The 27,295-nt window shown below is 39.2% G+C and overlaps 1 protein-coding gene across 5 annotated transcripts in view; it reads right to left on the bottom strand.

Annotated features, from left to right (window-relative positions):
- Window positions 1-349: 349 nt before the first annotated feature.
- The window catches only part of SSBP2 (single stranded DNA binding protein 2), a 272,660-nt gene continuing 245,714 nt past the window's right edge, over window positions 350-27,295 (bottom strand). For 2 of the 5 annotated variants that reach the window (XM_054032549.1, XM_054032551.1), the window contains 6 exons: window positions 22,884-22,938; window positions 19,934-20,004; window positions 18,278-18,356; window positions 16,011-16,039; window positions 5,776-5,874; window positions 350-2,908 (listed from right to left, as the gene is read on the bottom strand). In XM_054032549.1, the coding sequence (XP_053888524.1) occupies window positions 2,879-2,908; window positions 5,776-5,874; window positions 16,011-16,039; window positions 18,278-18,356; window positions 19,934-20,004; window positions 22,884-22,938 (363 nt within the window). In that variant the 3' untranslated portion in view covers window positions 350-2,878. Of the gene's footprint in view, window positions 2,909-5,775; window positions 5,875-13,051; window positions 13,647-16,010; window positions 16,040-18,277; window positions 18,357-19,933; window positions 20,005-22,883; window positions 22,939-27,295 lie in introns of those variants that run through there. The other 3 variants (XM_054032547.1, XM_054032548.1, XM_054032550.1) reach the window with 2 other exon arrangements.

Raw genomic sequence — 27,295 nt, 5'->3', positions numbered from 1 at the left:
CATCGGATGATCAAATGGGTCTTTTTCCATCTTTAATTATGTACAGCCCTGATCTTTCAAAGACAAGCACATGTGCAACTTTACATAGCTGAGTGGTCTCACTGGAGTCTATGTGACTAATAAAGTGTGAAAAGATATGTACATGTTTAATTCTTTGCAGGACTAGGGTCTATAATTCCAACCTAAGTACTGTCGGGGCTGATCCTGATCCCTTTTAAGCCAATGACAAAATTCTAAGTGACTTTAGTGATGCAGGATCTATCCCATTACTCAGCAATTTAATTTAACACAAATGTTTTGGAAGGGATGGAAAAGGAGGCGAGGGCACAAGAAGTTGAGAGGTTGTGCTACAAGTGGGATAAAAATCACAGGAAAAAACTCTATGTTGCCAGAAGCATATCATATTATTGTAGGTAAACTAGGAGAAAATATTTTGACAGTGATTTTACCTTTAAAATTATAGTCCTGAAAATTTAGTACATTTTTGACAGGTCTATTTTAAAGGATATGATTTCTATTTTATATTCTGGTTTGCATCATTTTTATTTAATGGTCATATTTATTCCCCCATGAAGGAATCCATAAACTAAACTAATATAAAACTAAAAGAGAAAAAGAAAATGTTTAAACAAAAGGTGTTATTTCATTTATCTGGTGAATACTAAAGTTGTGAGCACATTTAACTTCACTACTGTGAGTAGTCCCACTGAAATCAATGAGACTACTCACAGTAGTCAAGTTAAATACAAGTGTGTTGCAGGATTGGGGTCTAATTTTGAAATTTTTTGTAAGTGAAACTGATTAGTGTTCCAAGAATCTTTTTGAGAGACAGCAAAAAACTATTTGTTTTCAAAAGATGAATAAATTAACTTAAACTCAATAATAACCGGGAGTAAAGTAAACAGAACCATATCAATACTTCTATCTAATTTAAGGTTACAAATTATCATTATTATTATTATTTTTAACTAAAGGTAAACTTTTCATGAATTTTTAAAAATTTGAATACAATTTCAGGTAACAGTCTGGTGCCTAAGAAGAGATTAATCTTTATGTAGTTCCAACAGTGGGGTAAAAGACATTCTAATTTTATTCATTTATATGCTCATAGGGAATTTGATCTACTCCTGACACATGCAGTGACGTGCGTCTCCCTGCACACTGACCCCATAACATGCAACCCTTTATCACAATTTAAGGGCAAAATTCTCCTCACAAATCTGCAGGTGAGCACCATATTTTGGGGATGTCCCACTGAGGTGTGAATTTTGAGGGGTGAACATTGCTTGGTATCTGCAGAATGAATTTAATTCAGACACTTTGTGCCTGAGGTACTGAACATCACCCTTTTTCATACCACGCAGGTACAACCTTTCATTTTCTTGGGGAAGGTGGGAGTCATTAGGAATTAAATGTAATATAATGTTAGATTTTAGAGCTTTACCCCCCTTTTCTTTGATGGTACAGGAAGCTGTATAATCACTCTCCTTTTTTCCACCCCAATCTCCAAAGTTTGGAAATACAGTATACTAATTTTCTTATAAAAAGGCTCAGACCTCTGTTCCTGTTCTGTTTCTGGTATAAGGGCATGAGCCTTCCAACATTCCTTGCATGGGAAGTACCCACAAAATGCTCAATCATTTTGGTTCACTAATGTGATTATGTACTGGAAAGTTTCTAAGGAGTTCAGCTCTAGTATTCCTGGTGAAAAATAACTAATCAAGTACAGTCCTGATTATCTGAATCGCTTGGCAGACCCTAAATATGTTCTGATAATCAGGACTATGGATAATTGGGAGTCAGCCAAGAATCAATTGAAAAGGGAGACAAGCTGGTAGTTTGTTAGAAAAAAAGGTTTCAGTAATAGGGATTGTATTGTATTTCTACTTGCCACCACGCACATGGAAGATCAGGCTAAAGGGAAAACTTATTTCCAAGGACTGAAGAAGCCCTGCCACGTTATAGCTAGGTTCTATAGCAATTGGAGCTCACTTACAGCAACTTTAAAATACTCTGAATAAACTGAGAATCTTGTATCAAACTCAGACTTCCATTTAAAGTAGATTTTGCAGATCTTAGGCCTCATTTGAGGAGGAAAAATAACCTTCAGTGCTCCTATTTTTAAAGGTACTAAGCACAAAAACAAAACAAAACAAAACCACAAAAAAACACAACCACCACCAAAGCCAGGTGACAAATTATTAAATTTCCCCACAAAATTAAGATGAGCTTTCTTCTATTTCTTGAGAGAGTACAGTTTGAGATTCACAGGGTAACTGGTATGAAATACAAGTTTATGAAAGCCCTCTTATGAGCAATTTTATTCCTATCCATGATGGCAGACATTTACAAAATCAGAACAATTGACCATTTGGGTTCACCTTAAAAAATAATTTATAAAGCAGTGATATACGTAGCACAGAACAGTTCGGGGGGGAGAGGGAACGCAAATTTTAATAGTTAAAATGTAAACGTGAAAAAAAGATGGAATAAAAGTCTCTATATCTTATTTCTACTTAAGATGTCATGTGATAATATTTTACAATGTCCTGCAGGTCTATATATGTATATGTGTGTGTATGTATGTCAATATAACATATCCACACACATATACATCTATCCGCACTTATACATACACAGATAATTGTTTGCAGTTCACTCTTGGGCAGTTCTGTTATGCCACTCTTTACAGTTGTTTGAATCATGTTTGGACCCACTTTCTTCACAAAACTGGGGAGATGGTAGGAAAAGATGGTGGGTCTGGTTGTGTCTGAGATCCTTTTGTTAAACTGTACACTGGGACTTGTAATTTTCTTCTGTAGTAGCTCTCTGAAGAGGGCCAACTCACTGCGGTCTTCATGAGGAGACTTGGTATGGATCACACACTCATTGTCATGCTGGGGGAGTACTGAAAAAGAGGAATCCACATTTTAACAACAATTATTTCATAGGTTACTAACATTCTGTCAGGAGCATACCAACAGTGAGCTTGAATTTCAGGTCAGTATTCTTTTTCTCACACAGGTGATTTTAATCTTATCCTAGAGTTGTACTGTAACTTGTGTCAGGACTGCAGTGTCATTTGTAATGCATTTTACATTCATTGTATATATAACTTTATTTATTATAAAATACAACATAACTTATGAGATGAATAAGTAAAACTAGATTGGAGGGCAGCTTTCAGTTGCAGCTAAAGCTCCAGAGGATCCTATTGGCTAATGCTATCTGCATTTCCTTGGGTGCTCTACCATTCCCTTCACTTAGACATCTTGGGGGCCTGGTAGAAGGTCCACTTGTGGACCAGGTACCCATCTGAATGGGCTCTCCACTATATGGGGTGGAAAGGCGGTGGAGAGATGACATACTGGAATGAAATCAGACCTTTGGATTACTCTTAAATTCTACTACAGTATAGATTTTAGGAGGCTAGTTGCATCAAATTTCAGTGGTCATTCTTTATGCAAACTGGAAATCCAATCATTACATTAGACTGCAATATAATTGTAATACAAATTGAACTGCAGCCCTGATACAGGCTACAATCCTCCTCAAGTTAACAATACCTCATCACAAGTTACTAATCAGATACCACAAAACCTCCAAGAGATACACATTTTAATTCTTATTTTACCTGGAACTTGCAGGCTGAAGAAATATTTCATTAGCTTAAAGTCCTTTATGTAGGGGGAAATGTCTGGATATAAACATATTGGTATTGTTGAACCTGGTGTGAGATAGTGCTAAATATTAATTTTGCCTTTCTACAAATGATATATAATTAGAAATGACCCACAGTCCAGGAGTTTGTATCTGACCTTTTCCCAGTGTTGAAGGATGTTCAGAACCAGGGTTTTGGTTAGATTGTCTCTCTAATACAAGATGCTTACAACAGACTAATTGGGAAAATCTGTTTTGACCTTCATAATTTTCTTTGTTTGGTCTCGTCTGATTTAGGGCTTGTTCCTATCAGCTTCTGAGCCCTCTCATCCTGATCCTGGAAAGCAATTAAGCATGTGCTTAATTTTAAGTATGTGAGCAGTCACTGAATGGGCCCACTCAGATGTTCAAAGTTAAGCATCTACTTAACTGCTGTGCTGGACTGGGGCCAAAGTGCTCATCCCTCCGGAAGAAGTTGTGGCAATGAATATATATTGTTCTGTGTTGTATACAGATAAAATATTATATTAGTTATTAATTTGTATTATTGTTATTAACATGCTGCCCTTATTTTCAAGCAAATTCCTGGTGAATTTAATGGGAATTTGCCTGAGCAGGGACCCCAGGATTTGGCCTAATAATAATATCCATTCTAAGAAGCTAGGAAAGGAAGCGGTAGATAAGTGGCAGAGAAAGAATGACAGAGCCCCCGGAGACTAACCTTTGGCTTGTTACTGGTATCTAGAAATACAATTCTAGCAAAATGTTAGGAAAGTCAAGTCATGGATTCATTCAAGTAGGAAAACAGCAGCCAGGAGCATTAAGCATACAGTAAGTGTCTGAGAAAACTAATTTTCTGTGGCGTATTACTGATAGTATACATCATTCTTTTAATGAGTTTGGTTTGGTGAACTGGGCTCTGTCTGAGCTTTCAGATTGTCTGGACTGTCTGCATCGAGTAAAGCACTATCTTGACTATACAGGATCAAACTTGATGGGGGAATTTTGGTTATTGTTCTTTTGCAAATTTTGAAACATCACTCTTTTTCTGAAGACATTTTGTACAAAGTCATTTTCCCTACCATTTCAAATAATTCAAAGATGCCCTCTTCATAAAGAAACACATACTGTAGCTAAAATGTAAAAAAATTGCTTGTTCTTCACACTCATGTTAATATCTACCGAAGAAGCAAAACAAAAATTCAGTCTGATTTTCATGAAACTTGCCATGCCAATTGACCTTGGTATGAATAGGAGAAAGTATGTTTAATCTTCATAGATACCCGGCTAAATTAATAGAGTTGTACTCACTTCTGACAGCAGTGAATGCCACTAAGAACAGAAGTGTTGAAGCCACTCAGCACTTCTGAAAAATCAGGACACTTCTATTTAGGAGGTTAAATGGGGATTTAGAAATCTAACTTGAGTCACCTGGCCATGAACATTTTGGTCTTTACTTACTTTGGAAAGTATTTTAAATAATTTTTGCTTAGCCTCAACCACTCAGCATTTTTAAGAGTTTTAATTGTCACAGAATGAACACTAGAGGACATCTTTGTTTTTCTAGACCTAAAACCATATCATGTTTTATGAAATAATAAGTCTTTTAGATTTCTTAGTGATCTAATTATGTGCTTTCAGTGTAGATACAGTTCTGAAAGACATTCCTACTCTGGAAAACATACTACCCAAGGGGTCAAAGATTGGGCAGTCAGAAACTGAGAGACCACTTTGGAAAGATTAACAGAATATGAGGATCAACTACGCTGTTGAGATGTGCATTTGTCAGTCAAAATCTGATCATGCATTTCTGAATATGCATATGGTATGCCTGACTCTAGGATAATTATTACTCCTGTGCATCTTACTTTTGTTATGTACTGACCACTTAAGTTAGGGATAGAATTTCTGAAGTAACTCTCTGCCTCCTGGCTTTTAAAGTTTAAATTCAATCCTTGATATTATTTAGCACAATTTTTGTTCAGCAGATCAATATTATATTAGGGACTTATAAAAATATAGACAAAAATTGTATTAAAGATACAACTGCTTTTCCTGAAAAGATCCTGGGATTGAGTACCTGTCATATAACAAAATAGTCAAAGAAATACTTACACTCTCACTCTGAAAAGGGTTTAGGAAATTTCCACCCATTTCACCATCATCTCTGGGAGTGCCAGGCTGATTACTCATGCTCATATTACTGGGAGAGTTCTGGTAAATAGGATTTAAAAATAAAGGGTAAGTATGTTGTAGATTTGAATTCCTTTCCTTGCTTCATAATGTTTGTCAAAACAACACCTACACTACCCACTGGAATCTCTGAAAATGACACAGAATATATCTTGCCATCACAGCTCTGCACTACATATATTTGAATGAATGTTTGTAATCTGGAAAAAGCTGTTTCCCGCCTATAAAATGAAGAAAATGACTTACCTGTAGTTCTTGTTCTCAGGTTAGGCCTGGAACATTTTCCCACTGAAGTCAGTGGAAAAACTACACTTGACTTGATTGGGAGCAAGATTATGCTCTGTAATTAAAATAAATCACTATTGCCCTGATTCAGCAATCAAGCTTATGCTTAACTTTAAGTACATGAGTAGTGTTCACATGCTTAAGTACCTTGCTGAATGAAGGCCTATATTTGGGGTCTCCACCACTAGTGTGTGGCTGGTTGGGAATTACCCCAAGATCACAGTTATGGGCTGCTAAACCACTTCACCAGTGGATGTTATGCACGTACTGTACCTGCTGCTGAATATAACAGACAGACACTATCCTGACTGTAAGCTTCTTGGGGCTTATTATCACATCTATAATCCACAAACAACCCCCCACACCAGCTGCCTTTCTCCCCTCCCTTCCTTTTCCCTCTATGACTGGAGGGGTGTTAATGGGCCACTTCACCTTGAATGGTCCCTGGACATATGTATTAACTACTTATGGTAAACAATTTGTTCCACCTTGTATTCAGCTATGACAATCTGAGTACTTTTCCCAGACTTGAAGAAGAGCTCTATGTAGCTCAAAATCTTGTCTCTCTCACCAACAGAAGTTGGTCCAATAAAACATATTACCTTACCCACCTTGTCTCTCTTAGAACAAAGAAGAAACGTTCACTCTAAGGCTATGTCTACACTAGCACTTTTGTCGGTATAACGTATGTCGCTCAGGGGTGTGAAAACCACCCTCCTGGGTGACATCAGTTACACTGACAGAAGCGCCGGTGTGGACAGCACTATGTTGGGGGGAGCACCAACATAGCTACCGTCACTCTTTGGGGGTGGTTTAACTATGTCGACGAGAGAGCTGTGATGCTGTACGGTCTCTAGTGTAGACATGGCCTAAAATCCTACTGTCAGATGCTTCTAACTTTTTCAAAAGCTAGTCATTGGGCTGAAATTTCTTCTGCTTCCCTTCAGCTAGAGCAAGGTAATGTATGGTTGAAAAAAGTGAACCCGCAGTTTGATTCAGCATGGTTTTGCCATGAAACAACCTTTTCATGTTAGTGTGGAGGTATGAAACTGATGAACTTAAACCTCCAAGGGAACAGTTTGCTATCTTCATTCTGGGAATCATCTACTTCCCTTCTCTCAATGTAGGCATTCTGCAATAAGCCTGGAGGTGGTCTTGCAAGAGCTCATGCTCTAGAGAACCTACAAGTTCTGGCACTTCACCTGCTATGGTATGTAGCTAGGGGGTCTCTGCTAATAGGTTAACTCCAATCGACTTAAGTGGGGATAAGACTGGGCCCTATAATTATAATAGCTCACTATATTTTTTAGTTTGTGCTACCAGTGTGCTTAATAACCTCAAAATAGCTCAAAGTTATGAGCTACTAAACCACTTTACTAGTGGACATTTGATACAGGTGTTTTGCATAGCTTTACTTTTAGCCCAAAGTTGCATGTCTAGGTGGCGTCTACTACAGGCCACCTAACCAGGTGGAAGAGGTGGATGAGGCTTTTTTCAAGCAACTAACAAAATCATCCAAAGCCCAAGATTTGGTGGTGATGGGGGACTTCAACTATCCGGATATATGTTGGGAAAATAACACAGCGGGGAACAGACTATCCAACAAATTCTTGGACTGCATTGGAGACAACTTTTTATTTCAGAAGGTTGAAAAAGCTACTAGGGGGGAAGCTGTTCTAGACTTGATTTTAACAAATAGGGAGGAACTCGTTGAGAATGTGAAAGTAGAAGGCAGCCTGGGTGAAAGTGATCATGAAATCATAGACTTTGCAATTCTAAGGAAGGGTAGAAGGGAGAACAGCAAAATAGAGACAATGGATTTCAGGAAGGCAGATTTTGGGAAGCTCAGAGAGCTGATAGGTAAGGTCCCATGGGAATCAAGACTGAGGGGAAAAACAACTGAGGAGAGTTGGCAGTTTTTCAAAGGGACACTATTAAGGGCCCAAAAGCAAGCTATTCCGCTGGTTAGGAAAGATAGAAAATGTGGCAAAAGACCACCTTGGCTTAACCACGAGATCTTGCACGATCTAAAAAATAAAAAGGAGTCATATAAAAAATGGAAACTAGGACAGATTACAAAGGATGAATATAGGCAAACAACACAGGAATGCAGGGGCAAGATTAGAAAGGCAAAGGCACAAAATGAGCTCAAACTAGCTACGGGAATAAAAGGAAACAAGAAGACTTTTTATCAATACATTAGAAGCAAGAGGAAGACCAAAGACAGGGTAGGCCCACTGCTTAGTGAAGAGGGAGAAACAGTAACAGGAAACTTGGAAATGGCAGAGATGCTTAATGACTTCTTTGTTTCGGTCTTCACCGAGAAGTCTGAAGGAATGCCTAACATAGTGAATGCTAATGGGAAGGGGGTAGGTTTAGCGGATAAAATAAAAAAAGAACAAGTTAAACATCACTTAGAAAAGTTAGATGCCTGCAAGTCACCCGGGCCTGAATACTCAAGGAGCTAATAGAGGAGGTATCTGAGCCTCTAGCTATTATCTTTGGAAAGTCATGGGAGACGGGAGAGATTCCAGAAGACTGGAAAAGGGCAAATATAGTGCCCATCTATAAAAAGGGAAATAAAAACAACCCAGGTAACTACAGACCAGTTAGTTTAACTTCTGTGCCAGGGAAGATAATGGAGCAAGTAATTAAGGAAATCGTCTGCCAACACTTGGAAGGTGGTAAGGTGATAGGGAATAGCCAGCATGGATTTGTGAAGAACAAATCATGTCAAACCAATCTGATAGCTTTCTTTGATAGGATAACGAGCCTTGTGGATAAGGGTGAAGCGGTGGATGTGGTATACCTAGACTTTAGTAAGGCATTTGATACGGTCTCGCATGATATTCTTATCGATAAACTAGGCAAATACAAACTAGATGGGGCTACTATAAGGTGGGTGCATAACTGGCTGGATAATCGTACTCAGAGAGTTGTTATTAATGGTTCCCAATCCTGCTGGAAAGGCGTAACGAGTGGGGTACCGCAGGGGTCTGTTTTGGGACCGGCTCTGTTCAATATCTTCATCAACGACTTAGATATTGGCATAGAAAGTACGCTTATTAAGTTTGCGGATGATACCAAACTGGGAGGGATTGCAACTACTTTGGAGGACAGGGTCATAATTCAAAATGATCTGGACAAATTGGAGAAATGGTCTGAGTTAAACAGGATGAAGTTTAACAAAGACAAATGCAAAGTGCTCCACTTAGGAAGGAAAAATCAATTTCACACATACAGAATGGGAAAAGACTGTCTAGGAAGGAGTACGGCAGAAAGGGATCTAGGGGTTATAGTGGACCACAAGCTAAATATGAGTCAACAGTGTGATGCTGTTGCAAAAAAAGCAAACATGATTCTGGGATACATTAACAGGTGTGTTGTGAGCAAGACACGAGAAGTCATTCTTCCGCTCTACTCTGCTCTGGTTAGGCCTCAGCTGGAGTATTGTGTCCAGTTCTGGGCGCCGCATTTTAAAAAAGATGTGGAGAAACTGGAAAGGGTCCAAAGAAGAGCAACAAGAATGATTAAAGGTCTTGAGAACATGACCTATGAAGGAAGGCTGAAAGAATTGGGTTTGTTTAGTTTGGAAAAGAGAAGACTGAGAGGGGACATGATAGCAGTTTTCAGGTATATAAAAGGGTATCATAAGGAGGAGGGAGAGAACTTGTTCACCTTAGCCTCTAAGGATAGAACCAGAAACAATGGGTTTAAACTGCAGCAAGGGAGGTCTAGATTGGACATTAGGAAAAAGTTCCTAACTGTCAGGGTGGTTAAACACTGGAACAAATTGCCTAGGGAGGTTGTGGAATCTCCGTCTCTGGAGATATTTAAGAGTAGGTTAGATAAATGTCTATTAGGGATGGTCTAGGCAGTATTTGGTCCTGCCATGCGGGCAGGGGACTGGACTCGATGACCTCTCGAGGTCCCTTCCAGTCCTAGAATCTATGAATCTATGAATCTATGAATCTATGTTTTCTTCAGAAAGCGTTAAAAATCTTGTTAGTTTTTTTTAAAAGTTATTTAAATGCGTTTTTCACTTGGGTAACAAACAAGGTTTTGTTTTAACAGTTAAATGGAGCAAGTGTGTATTATTATTAAGGAACACTGATTTCTCATGTGTGAAAATCGCTGGTTGAGAAATAAAGAAGTAACAAAATGTAACAGTATGGTGCTTGAGTGCAGTATGTTAGTTTTCTTTCTGAATTAACTATGCACTGATTGCCAGATAGCAGCTGGCATGAGTAAGCCTATATGTGGATAGCTCAGGGATCAGCAACCTTTGGCACGCCGCTCGCCAGGGTAAGCACCCTGGTGGGCCGGGCCGGTTTGTTTACCTGCCGTGTTCGCAGGTTCGTCCGATCACGGCTCCCACTGGCAGCGGTTTGCCGCTCCAGACCAATGGGGGCTGCGGAAAGCGGCGGGGGCCGAGGGATGTGCTGGACGCCTCTTCCTGCCGCCCCCATTGGCCTGGAGCAGTGAACCGCGGCCAGTGGGAGCCACGATCAGCCAAACCTGAGGACACGGCAGGTAAACAAACCGGCCCGGCCCGCCAGGGTGCTTACCCTGGCAAGCCGTGTGCCAAAGGTTGCCGATCCCTGGGATAGCTACACATTCACAGAAAAATACATTCATGTCAGGATTCAAAATACATGTAAGACCTTTCAAATAAATACACTCTGTATTCAGTGGGTTTGACTCTTTGATTGAAACAAATGCAAACGGGGTAAAATTCCACTTGTTAGAGAAAGGTCAGTGTCAGGTGTTACATCACAGAAGACCGGTAGTATCCCTCTTGGGTGAGGAGGGCAGCCTCCATATCTACTGTGCAGAAGGGCTTTGAGGTGGCTCAAAATATGTTGGTGGGCAGGCCAGGGGGAGGGGTTACTGGAGCTCTGCTTACATGGATCCCAATAACAGAAACACCCCTGTGTGGGACAGAAGTACAGCAACAGCTACTCCAGCATGAAGGCTGCATCAATGACTAGGGAGGGGTGCAGAGAAGTTGGGGGTATGGATTATATCCACCCCCAACCACTAGGCTCCAATTTACATATGCTTTGTGGGGAGGGGGGGAGAAGGAGTTGTGAGTTTCATGCATAAAACATTTATTATAGGAATCACGGTTCTTCCTTTTTCATTTTTAACCAAAAACTTAAATGCAAAAAACCTGCCAATGTAATATTATTGTTGAGATTGCCAGGAGGCTCAAAATTTGGATAATCACATCAAACCTAATGCAGTCATCTATCACATAACATACATTCTATCAAGTCATGTAAGTTAACACTATATAGCATAGCACAAAATACTACATTTGCGCAAGGGGACCAAGTTACCCTTACTCTGAGAATTATAACTCAATTTGTCATCTTTTGTGCATGTTAAATCTCAACTACATTAACATCTGTTTAATACAAAGATTTTTTTAAAGCTTGTTTATATCAGAACACATTCTTCTATTAAAATAAACGCACAGAAACATCATTCAGTGACAGTTAAGGTTGAATCAGGACACACTCCCACCAATTTAGAATCCAAAAAGCAAGTTAAGGGAAAAGTCTCCTGCATTCCTTGCCACTCTCATATAACCTACAGCAATATTGATAACATACTCCAACACTCCATAAGGCTTTCACTTCCACCTCCATGCAGATACTGAAAAACAATATGACTCCAACTTCATCAAACTCAAACTTCGGTGCAAAACCTTAACAATGGCTAAAATGCTTTTCTATCAACAAATTGGCACATCTAACTGTCATATTTAATACACTTAGGAAGTTATTCTGCCTTAACATTGCTGAGGTTGCTGTTAAATGTTTGCCCCCAACTCCCGCAGAGTCATAATTTTATCCTAAGTAGCTGTGTAAGGCCAAATATGGTGGGACAAGAGTGGCATGTTTCTTTCCCATTATGAAGAAAAATCTTAAAATCATGATACAAACATCACCTAGGTATAACTGATACTGTATTTATCAGCATATGAGGAGCAGCATGTGGTGCAAGTCATAGATTTCAGAGTGCTTTCGTTTTTTTTGCAAAAGGTGTCCAAAAGGTGGTGAAAGACCTCCCCAAAATTATAAAAATTGTTAATTTTGCTACTTACTATTCTTTCTGTATTAAGAAATTTTCATCAGACAAATCAGGAAAAAATAAATTATTGTTTAAAGTTTACTTTCTGTGTTTGGGTTTTTTCCATTTTATTTATTCAAATGAAGATTTTAAATTTTTGAATCAACGTTAACTGTGCAGTTATGACCAGTGACTCCATAATATGTAAGCTGCTGTAATGTTAGGTATAAAAAGTTAAAAAGCAGCTAAACCACTGTAAAATTTATTTTATGTGATCTTTCAGCACTTTTGTTTGTTCCTTAGAGATCTACCCCTATTTTATCTTTCTGTTTTTCCCTGTGTAGCACGGAACTTTGAAATTCTGCATTCACTACAGTATGCCTGCCCCAAAGATTCAAATTCCTGACTTTCATACCATCTCTTGCTGGGCTGCTTTGATGGCCAGTATGGGGCCTAGTGCAGCTGCATGAGCAAAGCCTCCAAAGCATGTTTTTCTTTGATGACTGCACAAATTCCATTGGTAATTCAAGAAGTTTTGGTTATTAGTAGGGCTGTCAAGCAATTAAAAAAATTAATCGTGATTAATTGCACTGTTAAACAATAATAGAATACCATTTATTTAAATATTTGTGGATGTTTTCTACATTTTCAAATATATTGATTTCAATTATAATAGAATACAAACTGTACAGTGCTCACTTTATATTTATTTTTTATTACAAATATTTGCACTGTAAAAACCAAAAGAAATAGTATTTTTCAATTCACCTAACACAGGTATTGTAGTGCAATCTCTTTATCATGAAAGTTGAACTTGCAAATGTAGAATTATGTACAAAAAAAAAACTGCATTCAAAAATAAAACAATGTAAAACTTTCGCACCTAGAAGTCCTACTTCAGTCTTATGTCAGCCAATCGCTCAGATAAACAAGTTTGATTACAATTTGCAGGCGATAATGCTGCCCACTTCTTGTTTACAATGTCACCTGAAAGTGAGAACAGGTGTTTGCATGGCACTGTTGCAGCCGGCGTCGCAACATATTTATGTGCCAGATGCGCTAAATATTCATATGTCCCTTCATGCTTCAACCACCATTCCAGGGGACATGCGTCCATGCTGATGAAGGGTTCTGCTTGATAACAATCTCATCTGAATCAGATGCCACCAGCAGAAGGTTGATTTTCTTTTTTGGTGGTTCAGGTTCTGTAGTTTCCGCATCAGAGTGTTGCTCTTTTAAGACTTCTGAAAGCATGCTCCACACCTCGTCCCTCTCAGATTTTGGAAAGCACTTCAGATTCTTAAGCCTTGGGTTGAGTGCTGTAGCTATTTTTAAAAATCTCACATTGGTACCTTCTTTGCGTTTTGTCAAATCTGCTGTGAAAGTGTTCTTAAAACGAACAACATGTGCTGGGTCATCATCCAAGACTTCTATAACATGAAATATATGGCAGAATGCAGGTAAAACAGAACAGGAGACATACAATTCTCACCCAAGGAGTTCAGTCACAAATTTAATTAATGCATTATTTTTTTAACAAGCGCTACCAGCATGGAGGCATGTCCTCTGGAATGGTGGCGAAGCATGAAGAGCCATACAAATGTTAAGCATATCTGGCACGTAAATATCAACAGTGCTATGTGAACGCCTGTTCTCACTTTCAGATGACATTGTAATTAAGAAGCGGGCAGCAGTATCTCCCATAAATGTAAACAAACTTGTTTGTCTTAGCGATTGGCTGAACAAGAAGTAGGACTGAGTGGACTTGTAGGCTCTAAAGTTTTAAATTGTTTTGTTTTTGAGTGCAGTTATGTAACAAAAAAACCCTACATTTGTAAGTTACAATTTCACAATAAAGAGATTGCACTACAGTACTTGTATGATTTGAATATACTATTTCTTTTGTTTATCATTTTTACAGTGCAAATATTTGTAATAAAAATAATAATATAAAGTGAGCATTTTACACTTTGTATTCTGTGTTGTAATAGAAATCAATATATTTGAAAATGTAGAAAAACATCCAAAAATATTTACTAAATTTCACTTGGTATTCTATTGTTTAACAGTGTGATTGATCACAATTAATTTTTTTAATCATGATTAATTTTTTGAGTTAATTGCGATTAATCGACAGCCCTAGTTATCAGAGCCTCTCTTATATGCACAATTTCAGTTTTCTTGTTTTCTCTACCTCACTCCACCTCATAAACACTTTATACTTTGCCACTCAGTCAGTCAATTATAACCTTTTCTACACACCGTAACAATGAACTGCTCTGATGTAAAATGTATTCTAGCAAGTTTGGGCTAATTTTCTAAACCTCATGCACAAGATGATCAGCCTCACTAAAATGCTTTTTTATTCCATTCAGGTCTTGTGTCAAGCAGAACCAACTGGGCTTGAGGAACTAGCAACAAATGCAAAAATGTGTTCAACTGCACACTTAATTTCCACAAACAATTTCTGTGATAACATCTGTAATATGGAAACTTGCTTGTCTCAGTGACATTTAAGTTAAAACCACCAGATGTCATCTAATTTTGCGTCATACTGTAAATTCCATGGGACTTAGTTAAAGTCATAAATTGGCCCAAACTCACTCAAAAGGTTCGTGAACAAGAGTGAACCTTTTGATGAAACAGCTCAGGGTTTTGAGTTTGTAATGAAACCAGGTGAGTTATGCATGCTTTCAGGTTTCACTACAATCACTTTTTACATAGCTCTGGGCCTCTTGGACAGATATCACAGATTGCTGCATTATCTTCTGATGCTCTGCTACAAGGAAAAGCTAGAATTTTCATGACAGAATAATGACACCATATCTTGAAATCATATCCTAAACTATATTTAGTGAGCTCAAAATCTCAATCTAAAACATGTAGGTTTCTCAAAAGAAACATGTAGGTTTCTCATTTCGTTCTTTTGGGAGATGGCTGAGAATTTCATTCTAGCATTTCAAATGAATAAACAATGAAACAATTATTTAATTAATTTATATATTTATAGATCAAAACACAAAAGTGCAGAATGATTAGTTTTTAACCAGTTATATCTGTACATGTCGAAGAAGCAGCACAGAATATTTTATATGGGTCTAATTCTAATACCTTCACTCATCGATTCCTCATTTAAATCAACCCTTAAATTAATAACCTCAGAGTTAGCAAATTTTTACAAAAAATATTGTGCATTCAAATACTGTATTATTTTTGTAGGTGCCAACCACTAATGGTTGAACATTCATATTTCATATACTGATAAACTGTTTCTATGCTCAAAATACAGTTTCTTCTCTCATTACATTTTAATTTAGTTTTTAGGGAATTGGAGTGCTGATTAAGGCTATTAGCATTGTCTTCTAAAGGTGAGAAAAGCTATGATACAATGCATAAAAATAATATCCTTATGACAAATCTCCAAATTTCTCTCTTCCCACATTTAACTAAGTTTGATTATTAAAACTGTATTCATTTGTTTTACCAATATGTAACAATGTAACATAATAAATTAGTTTATGACTTGGATGTACATTAATCACATGCAGTAATAACCATTATTATGTTCAGGAAAATATATAAATGAATTGGTTTAATAGTCCCTATTGACTATAAAGATTACTTTTAACCTTCCAACTAATGCTGAATCTGCCTGAAAGAGCTGAAAGGCCCATAATACACATTTAATTTGCAATCAGAAATGTAAAAAAAAAGTTTTAACAACCAAAATTACGTGATATTTAAATACAGTAAAATATAATGCTAAAATTAAATATATTTTATTACATACTCACTTTGGAAATACTGTCCATGTCTCCTGAGCCTTAAATTAAAATAAATAAATAATCATTTAGATTAGTTTTGAACTGCATTCTCTAAGAGTTTATCATTTTCTGCACTTTGAAAAGATAGTATAACAGCAATGGGCTAACATATAGTTAGTTATGTTTGAGTTCTTCCCTCCCACTCAGGAAAATTCTTCAGTCATTATAGTAGTCTGTTAGCGTTAGGGTCTTCTTGCATGGTTGTGCCTGCAGTTTGTGTGGGAAGATGCCTTCTGTCTGCCAAAGGGAATCACAGTCCCTGCTTTCTGTGTATGGCCCCAGGTATATACCTCATTGCAAAGTGGTAGGGAGGAGGACAGGTCACAGCATCGGACTCTACAGTGTTCTGCATTGACATTCTTTAGGATGGGGCAGCCTGTACACTATCCTTATACACTGGGAAGCTCAAGGAGCTCCCCTGGGAGGTGCAGCTCTGCATTGCTCCTCTCCCATGGCAGTGCCTAAGTAGCAACCCAATATTAACACTGTTGTAACTAGAGGAAATTGTAAACATATCTATAGACAGCTAATGCTCCTGATGGAAAAAAATAACCATCATTTTTAGTGCGCTGTAGCTTTCCAAGAGTCGCTAAAAGAACTATTGTTGTATATTAAAAAAACTATAGTAGAAAATCTGTCATACTTAATTTGTTAAACACTGAATATATGCAATCATGTTTACTGATGAAAATACTAATCATTTGCTTAGTGCACATAAAGTTCTTCCACTATCACTTCAGTTGTAATTAATCTTATAACTAAGAAGTTATTGTCAGGCTACAATATATTACAGCAAAAGTTTGTGATGAAGTTCAAAAAAGAGTTTTTATTTGACTTGGAAATAATGTGCATTATTTTTAATTAAAAAATGAAGCCATTTTACAAAAAATATTCATAAAAGGTCTGCTGCAAAATCACAAGATAGCCTTATTCAAAGTAATCTAGGAAGTTCAGAGACATGCTCCATACAGACTGTTGGGAATTTGTTATTGTTGAATTTTAATTCCTCAGGATCAGTCTGCTAAGAAAGGTTTTGGTGCATTCTTTCCTTAGCTTAAAATCCAATTTTCTTATTTTACCATAGCTTTCTCCACTTTCCTCCTCATTCTCATTCTTCCATGCATCTTGTCTAACAATCTTCAGTTTCTGGTTTAGATTCAGGCCTGAACTATGCTAACTTCTTCTGGCATAACCTGAAGTGCAGGGCAGAAAGTCTGTGAGGAAGGGTCAGGGTTGAACAACTGCAAATTTTGTATAATTCTACAAGGCTCCTAACTCCCCCAGATATCACTACTTCTCAGAAATTATAATCTATACAGAGTCCTTGGCTCCTCAGACCTCTCAATGACTGAACACCTTTGGAGCTTTGTAGGATTTCCATGTCTGCAGCCTGCAATGCCCTGCAATCTACACTGTTTCCATTTCTTCTTCCCTTCTTACCTGCACAGCTTTTATAATGTGTTCATTGGGCCAGACCGATATTATAAAAAGAAAAATATAGCTAATAAATATTAAATGACCTCTAAAAGTTACCTAACATGGCTTTTCTATACATACAAATATCATATCTGTAATGTCAGGTGTAATTTTGCAGGAGAGTTCACATTTGGGGAGAAAGAAGAAAACATTTCAAACATTTCTCTGGCAGGCTGATGAAAAACAGAAGCTATTTGAAGCTGTTTCATGGGGATGAGCTATTAAAAGTAATGCTTGGGAGGATGGATGAATGGGTAGAGTGCAAGTGAGACAGTTAAAACTGCACGATCAATATAATTTATCATTTGGTTTCACAATTTAATACATAGATATCAATAGATGTGGTATATTGTCTCCATATATTATTTATATGATATATAAATATACATATATGTAAGCACCTGCACCAATTTGTGATAAAGACATCTTCTGATTACTTGTGTTTTTGTGGGGGACTGGGGAAATAGGGAGGAGGAGAAAGCTTTTGTCATCTTCCACATGAGTTTAACATAGTGTACTATAGAAGAGGTTTAAAAATTATATTCTGTTACTATACAATATTTATAAGCAACACCGTATTAGACCAGATACATAAGATTACATAAAACATTTTTGAACTTCTGATTGATGTTGATACAGTATTTCTAATTTTCAAATGATTTTATATACAATTGCCCACACAATTTAGAGCTGTGGTTATTGTGGAGTTACTCATAAAAAACAGATCTAAAATCAGTATTTACTAGATTTGTTATCCTTACCTAAAGATCCATTCATATGATGTGATTCCATTCCACCCAATCCACCCATAGGTCCATCTGACCCTGGGCCCATTGGAAACTGTAAAAGGATTATGATAATATATTAAAATTGATATTAATGCAAGAATATATTGCAGATAATTTAATAAAAACACAGAAATAAGAACAAAAATAGAAATTGAGAAACTGAATTGTATAGTGTATCTCTGAGTGGATTATTTGTATGTGATTTTCGTTTACATTTTTTCACTTTTTTCCCCAGCCTTTACCTCAGTTACTGTGTTCTGCACCTCTGCAGAATTCATGTTTGTGCAGAGAGTTAGCCCTTAGCCTATGTACCGCTTATGTCCTACTGAAGTACTATGGTTGGGACTTTCAAAAGTGCTCAGTGATTACTAAAATCTGCTCCTGTTGAAGTTAATGGGAGTTTCACTGTTGACTTCAATGAGAGCAGAGTTAGGCCAGCATAGTCCACTTTTGGAAATCCCATCCTACCTGTGCTGAGCGTCACAGCAGACTACTGTGCATTACTATTGCAACAATATAAAGTTCTGCCAGTTCAGCATTTAGATTTCACAGTTTATCATTAAACCTGGGTCTTCAAATTGAGAACACAGATATTTACAGGTTTCAGAGTAGCAGCCGTGTTAGTCTGTATCCGCAAAAAGAAGAACAGGAGTACTTGTGGCACCTTAGAGACTAACAAATTTATTAGAGCATAAGCTTTCGTGGACTACAGCCCACTTCTTCGGATGCATCCGAAGAAGTGGGCTGTAGTCCACGAAAGCTTATGCTCTAATAAATTTGTTAGTCTCTAAGGTGCCACAAGTACTCCTGTTCTTCTTTTTACAGATATTTACAGCACTTCTAGATAAACATGCAATGAATTTCAATAAATGCACTACAATTAAACCATTACTTAAGTTCTTTTGGCCTTTTTTCAAATGGACCTCTAACTATGTGGTCTGCATGCATAAATGACGTCTAAATTGAGGGAAACTATAAGGGTTAGACGGAGAAGAAAGTTCTTTCTAAAAATCCAAGTTTTCATCACTTCCAGAATGGCTGGATGTTTTGCCTAAAATAATCAGTGGTATCATAGTTAATATTTGATGGTTGTCATTAAGCTTCATTTTTAACACTACTCAAATGAACAAGGCAGATCTCACCCTTGAAAAAACTTTTGATTTTATCCATCTATAGAATTGGTAATAAATAATTGACTGGGTCACATTCAGAAGTTTTCCTTGCATTATTAAGTAGAAATATATTTTTGTAATTGAAGTTTAAGTTCTGCACATACTAATGGTAGCTGATATGGTGTACTACTGTGACCAGAACAGCATACCCCAGGATGACAAATTTAGTTATCTACCTAACAGATTTACATGCTTAAAGTTTTTACATGCACAAATTTCAAGGTATTCAAGGTGCTAAAGGATTGTTGTGTATGTACCACAAGACTGATTTGAAATATTTCAGAGACATTAAAGATGCAGAAAAATATGAGTTTTGATGATGGGAAGCAAGTGATGTGTACCCACTCAAAATGGGAAAGATAAGCATGATTCAGATAAAATGAAGGTCTGGTGAGTCAGTGCATGAATCAAACAGGGCTTCACAGTGCAGAAAAATACATGATAGGTTCATATTTACATTAGATCTGTTGGGTCCAGGTGGAACTGCATTCATTAAAGTGTACATGTTATCTCCAGAGTTAGTTGAATCTGAAACAAATATTATTTTAATTACCAAGATGTGATTTGAGATAAAACTGCTTACCTACTACACTTTCTCATCATTTTGTTAATATTTCTCCTAGGTCTGATCCAATGTTACAGAGTGACAATATAGTGGAAGATTTCATTGTATCTCTATTCTTAGCCAAATGGCAGAGCTATGAAAAGAAATAATTGCAATGCTCCCTAAATGGCTTCTGTGACTACTTCTAGACTGAGTTTATACATTATTGTTAACATGTCTATAAATCTTCAAAAATTTGTAACCACTTAGTTCCTAAAACACTTTTTCTAAAACCTCCAGATTACTTTACTAACTTTCTGCAGTCTCTGTGAAAGGAGAATTTCTCACTTACTAAATACTTTTATGCTCTGGTTTCCACCAGTGCTGATCAATGGGTAGCTCCTCCTTATGCAGATTTCAGGTTAGTAGCAGCCAATAAAAAGCTCTAATTTTCATGTCTCTCAGCCAGCTAAACGCTGTCTTGTTCTCTCTCCCTAAGGCTTGAAAACTTCCAAAGCTAAAATCTCGATTTTAACTAACAAGACAATGAAACCTATGGAACGATTTGACTGAACTAAGGGTTGAGTAGAAGCCAGGGCCCAGAAAATAATTAGTAGGTAAGAAATTCTTGGTTTTGAACCATGGCTTGCCACCAGTGGTAAGGATTCCTCATAGACATTTTGCAGAGAAGAGAAGACAAAAAAGGACTGTAGCCATGGAGACAACATAGGGAGACCATTTCCCCAAGAAAATAGCAGTTGAGAACACTTGGTCAGGGGCATCCCATCCCATCCAACAAAAGCAATTAGTCTCTGTGAATCACCAAGTGCAAAAGGACATATCCAACAATGGAATTATATCACTTCTATGATGTTTGTAGAAAGAGTGGAGAGACAGCCAAGTAGCTGTGTTCCACAATTCCTCCACAAAATCTCCCCTTTCTCTGCCCTATAGACAATGTAAAAAAGACTCAAGAGAGCTTTGAGCTTAACAGATCACAGATAGTTAACCACTTTTTGAGACAAAGTGGGGGCAATGGGAGACCCTGTGCATGTCCTTTGAAATAGAATTTACCTCTATTTACATAGAAAGGTGAAAGGAGGAAAAGCACATGCCTTACTGAAATGCCTAGGAATTAGGAATGCATCCTTGGCTAAAGCTAGAAAGTGTGATACCTACTCCAAGGGGTTAAAATCAAGCCCAATGTATATTTCCTTCAAGAGCCTCACTACTTTGGTACAATTTTCTAAGCATTAATTAATGCATGGAATATCACTACAAAGATTCTTCTGTACTGTCTCCTCCATCCATCCCAGGAGAGGAGCTAGACCCAAGCATTCAGACTGGCATAAAATCTCTCTCTCTCTCTCTCTGTCTCAGAGATTGAAAAAAAATCCTATTTGGCTTCTTCTGCTGTCACTGAGAAACAAGTTCTTCAACCACCAGGTCCTTCTGAAAACAGATAACATGGCTCTCCTCAAGGAATCATGGCTCTATTTTCTGTTAGTTATTGTCTTAAACACATACCAGTGGTTTGGCCCACTGGGACACTAACAGTTGGAGGGTTTTGTTTTCAGAGATTAGTTCCCTTGGTAGCTTTCCTGGTGGCTGTTACTTGAATATTTTTATTCCACGGCTTCTCTTTCCTCCATCAAAACAAAAGGCTTGTTCATAGTCCACATTAGCCACTTACATATGCCACTGGCAATTTACTGCTGTGTTGAATGTTTTCAGAAGTACATGCTATTGTGGAGCTTGTTTTTACATTACATTGAATATTTATCTGCTAGCACATATTAGTCATCTTCTTAAGTATTGAACAGGAGAGGAGTCCTCCTTTTTTTCTATCACAGGTTGTGTTTTTAAAATTCTAGCCACATATTTAATGAGGTATTTCCATCAGCATAGGAAAACTTCCATGGAAGGGTTGGGAAGCTCTGCTTCTGGCTCTGAAAAAAGACTTCCCTATCCTTTGTGCAAGTAATGATGGCAGGGAGGTAGGAATATGTGGGTCTGAAGATGTAAGGTGTCACAGAGATGGAAAGGTCTCTAGAAGTGGTGATCAATGACCTCTTGGTTGATGAAAGGAGGATGAGAAGGAGATGTGCTTCTTAGGAGTGGAAGATTCCCAGAAGAAGTCTGATTGATCTAGTGAAGATTGGTTAAGTCGGGATACCAGATCAGAGGCAAACACTTCCTGCTTACCAGATCCCTGATGCTATCCATGGGAGGAGAGGAAGTCTTGTGTATGTCCACCCTCCACAACCTCTTCTGATTCTTCGTTCACGTCAGGAACTTTGGAGAACCCTGATGTAGGGAAACACTTGCTACTCTTCTTAATGCAGAGCTAGATGGCTGAGCTGAAGCTATGGGACACTCCTTTAAACTCCACTTGAAGCGTCCCCCAGCTGGATACTCTAGGAACCGTCTCACAGGATACATAAAAGTTTCTGGCAAATGTGCACTGAACAACACTAGCAGAAACAATGCACATTCTGTTTTCTCTCTCTTTTTCCTTCAGGTTGCTAATGGAGACCAGAAAAAAAAATGGTCTTGAAAGCCCTGGATGGAGCCAGTAAAATCAAATTACCAACCATACTGCATCTCTCCAGCAAAGCAGGAGGAAGTCTGAGGAGGGAGGGAGGGATGGAGGAAGGGAGACAGAGAAGAAGAGTGCAAAAGTGAGAGCTTTTCATTGGCTGTTGCTTGCTGAAATATATATAAGGTGGATTTGTCCATTTGTCTGCACTGGTAGCAAATGGGCACAGCAAGAACTGGAATACAGAATCTGTATATTACCTACTCGCCCCCCCCCCCAATGTTATTTACATTGTCTTTAAATTTTCTGATTAGATTTAGATACCTGCAGGACTTGGCATGATGGGTGTTCCTGGTGGCCCTCCACCCCCTGGAGGACCCTAAAAAGGGTAGAAAATATTCAGTTAATATAAAAGGAAAAATATTACAGTAAAGACTGAAGATAATCCAAGTGACAAAAGCACATCATAAAGGTTGTGAGTTGTTCTGGTGAAAAGGAACACATTTCCATAGAACAAAAGAAAGATGTACTCCATCGTCTATTTTCCTGTAAACCAGTGAGTTTACTCAATGGCAGACTAAAGCTAGTGCCATGGATCTGCAGGCTCAAGCCCTGAACCCCAATATGTGTAGATCCCTGGATCCAGAGAGATCCATTGCTCAAAAACTTTGGGTTCTGCTACTGTCTGCCAGTATTGGAGTACAGAAGGGTGCTTTGTTCAGGGTCCAGGGCTGTTAATATACAGCTGATTCTCTACTATAGCCAATTTTCCAGCTGGTAGTGCTCTCTCCTCACTGACTGTGATGCAGCAGGTTGCTAACTGTAGTGTCAAAACTGGCAGAATAAGCTACTGCTTGTTGTCACACTGTACAGGGATCACATGGGAGAAGAAGAGGTGTTCAGTGGAAGTCTCTCTCTGTGGAATGTGTGGCTCAAACTTTGGTGGATCCAGGCCCTGATAAACTAAATTCAGTTAATAAAACATCACACATTCTCTTTTTTTTCATATTTGTACACATATAACTCAGGATAAATGACTTGAGATTAATGACAAAGTCTCAGCACAAGATCAGCTTGGTAATTCTGAGTACAGATCTGCAGATATATTGCTATTACATTACAGATAAAAGAGAATGGGAGCTCATCTAGTATTTGCTAAATCCATTTAAAAATAAGAAATGTCTATTTTCTTTTTTTCTGTTAATTTTCTGTATTTCTGTGTTGCAATTTTTTCTGTGAAAACAAACAATTTAAACAGACTGCACTGGTTATTGAACAAGCTGTTCTTTTCATTTTCTTTAAAAAAATTACTCCTATTGTTTTGTTCTAAATAACTTAATTCTTTAGCATCATCAGCAACATAATTTCTTCTGTGCCACATTTGCAGCTACAGTAATATCTTGAAGTACAATGAAAAGTTGACTGGTTACAGTTTTGATTCAAATATTCTAATATGCAATAAAAAATTAACCCTGAAATTTTCCATAATAAAAATGCTATAAATTGCTATCACTAGAATGCAGTTTTCATTGTCATAGGTCTGTATTGATATTTAAAAATAGCACATTTTCTATCAAAAAGAATGATTTTGGTTCAATATCCATTCTGTTCACTTCATGTCATGGAGCATACTGAGATTTCAAAGTGTGATTGTTCCTGTTTGCTTGAAGGGGCATTGCTGAGATTTGCTATAATATGACCAACACATTTTTGGAAGGCAGGGGGAAGTTTTGGAATTAGAACAATTGAAAAGTATCTTTGTGTATTCTGCTGCCCCAAGTATGGCAGTCAGGCAGCCTTCGGCGGCATGCCTGTGGGAGGTCCGCTGGATTTGGCGGCATGCCTACGGGAGGTCCGCCGGTCCCGCGCCTTCGGCGTACTCGGCAATGAATTGCAGCCGAAACCGCGGGATCGGCGGACCTTCCGCAGGCATGTTGCTGAAGGCAGCCTGACTGCCGCCCTCACGGCGACCGGCAGGCCACCTCCCACAGCTTGCCACCCCAGGCACACGCTTGGTGCGCTGGTGCCTGGAGCCGCCCCTGGCCCTACAAAACACACCATTTACTGGCTCTGAAGCAGCAGCAATGCATTCATGAACACTATTTCCAAGCTTATGCTATAATGGAAGTCAGTAATGCTGCATTAGTCATTGCTGCCCCTGCCTCTGAGCTGGTATAAATAAAATACTTGAGATATTTGTGGGTTAATACCACTGGCTGCAAGTTAATGAATAAATTTAACAAATAACTTTAATCTAAACACAAATCTGTTATCCAATAATAATATGTCCCTGTATACCACCAATCTACATACATACACGTACATCTCTGACCCCTTAAATGATTGACAATATAACCTACCAACTACCAGTCACTATCCTGCACTTCTCCTTCAGTAGTGTATTGAGCAAGACCATGGAGTGCCTCCTGTATCTACTAACAAGATTTGTTCCACTACAGATGTCATAGATTCATGGAGTTTAGACCATAAGGGACCATTAGATCATCTAATCTGACCTCCTGTGTATCACAGGCCATTCAATTTCAACCAGTTATCCCTGTGTAGATTAACTGGCCAGAAGTGACCACTCTGATCATGAAGTCTGATCTATGTTATGCAGGCCCTAGAACTTTCCCAAAATAATTCCTAGAGCATAACTTTTAGGAAAACATCACATCTTGATTTAAAAATTGACACTGATGGAAAATCCACCACGACCCTTGGTAGTTTGTTCCAATGGCTAATCACCCTCACTATTAAAAATGTGTCCCGATTTTTTAAATATGAATGTATCTGTTGGGGATTTAGTTGGGAATTGGTCCTGCTTTGAGCAGGGGGTTGGACTAGATGACCTCCTGAGGTCCCTTCCAACCCTGATAGTCTATGATTCTATGATCTGGTTTCAGCTTCCAGCCACTGCTGCTTGTTATGCCTTTGTCTGCTAAAAGGAAGAGCCCGTTAGTACCCAGTATTTTCTCCCATAAAGGTATGTTGTAATCAAGTCACCTCTCTTCTTTTTGATAAATTAAACAGACTGAACTCATTAAGTCTCTGACTGTAAGGAATTTTCTCCAGCCCTCAAATAATTTTTGTGGCTTTTTGGTGCACTCACTCCTGTTTTTCAACATCCTTTAAAAAAGACAAAAAATATAAACTGTCAGGAAAAAATTGAGGGCACCAGAAGGAGCCAGGGCTGGTGCTACCATTTAGGCCAACTAGGAGGTTGCCTAGGGTGCCCAGATTTGGGGGCACCAAAAAGTGGCACCCCAAATTTTTTTTTTACATCGTTTCAGCGGCCGCTGTGCTGGGAGGGAGAGGGAGTCTGAGCCGTCGGCAGCCCAGGGGTTCCCCTGTGTCCGCGCGCCTGCCGGTGGCTCAGACTCCCTCTCCCTCCCAGCGCAGCGGCTGCTCCATCCCATGCGATTTTTCTCATTGCCGGCGGGGGTGCCGGTGGCTGGGCAGAGCTCCACAGCTCTGCTTAGCGCACGTGGCACAAGCCCAGCGACGGGCGCGACAGCAGGGCTTCTGGCTCAGCCTCCACGGTCAGCCCCAGAAAAGAGCCTCAGGCAGTGGTCTGGTGGAGCGGAGGAAGAAAGAGGACCCCGACGCCCGGGCCTTGGGCAAGGTAAGCGCTTCCCTCACAGCTTGGCCTCAGACGCCTGTGCTCCTACCCCCTTGGTCCTTGGCTGGTCCCTGCTCCTGCTCCCCTTGTGTGTGGGCGGCTGGAGAGGACGGCAGCCTGCAGAGCTGAGCTTCCCCAGTGCCCCCCTCTCCCTGCTCCAGCCTCTGCCATGCCCGGTATCTGAGTTCAGGGCTGCCTGGGGGGGGGGGCAAGTAGGGCAATTTGCCCCAGGCCCCGCAGGGGCCCCCACAAGTATGTTGGAGGCTCCTGGGAGAGGGGATAAGCGGCATGGTAAGGGGCCGGGCACCCCTCCGACCCCATCCTCCACAGCCCTGACCCCCAGCTTCGAGCCCAGCCCCTCTGAGCCGGAAACCCCCCGACCCCATCCCCCCCACAGCCCTGACCCCCAGCTCCGAGCCCAGTCCCTTTGAGCCGGGCACCCCCCGACCCCATGCCCCCCACAGCCCTGACCCCCAGCTCCGAGCCCAGCCCCTCTGAGCTGGGCACCCCCCGACCCCATCCCCCACACAGCCCTGACCCCCAGCTCCGAGCCCAGCCCCTCTGAGCCGGACACCCCCCTGACCCCATCTCCCCATACCTGAGCCCAGCCCCTGTGAGCCGAGCACCCCCGAACCCAGAGCCCAGTTCCCCCCCAACCCGGGCAACAGCAGCACCACCCCCAGGCAGCGACAGCCCATTGGTACCAACCATCACCATCACCCAGCAACAGCCCATTATGTAATTGCAAATGTATACATACCATTACAGCTTTTAATGTTTTTAAATAATGTATTTAGTGTATTTTCAAATTATTACAAATTAATTTTTGAATGTATTTCACTAGTTATTTTTTACATTTCCAAATACATGTTACTACAGTATTGCAACTTTTTTTTATGGAAGGGGCCCCCGAAATTGCTTTGCCCCAGGCCCCCTGAATCCTCTGGGCGGCCCTGGAACATGACATTGCTCACAGCATTGACTTGGAGGAACTTGTTTCTAAATTTGCTAAACTTAAAGCGCGGAAACATAAATTCTAAATTATAACATGTTACTCTGTGACCGTGTATTGTGTATAATGTATGTGATTTATTGCGGGGGGTGCAAGGTGGAA

This window comes from Malaclemys terrapin, chromosome 6 (genome assembly GCF_027887155.1).
Source record: "Malaclemys terrapin pileata isolate rMalTer1 chromosome 6, rMalTer1.hap1, whole genome shotgun sequence".
Lineage (NCBI taxonomy): Eukaryota > Metazoa > Chordata > Testudines > Emydidae > Malaclemys > Malaclemys terrapin.
The sequence above is the reverse complement of the archived record's forward strand: the minus strand, read 5'-3'. Positions and strand labels throughout refer to the sequence as shown.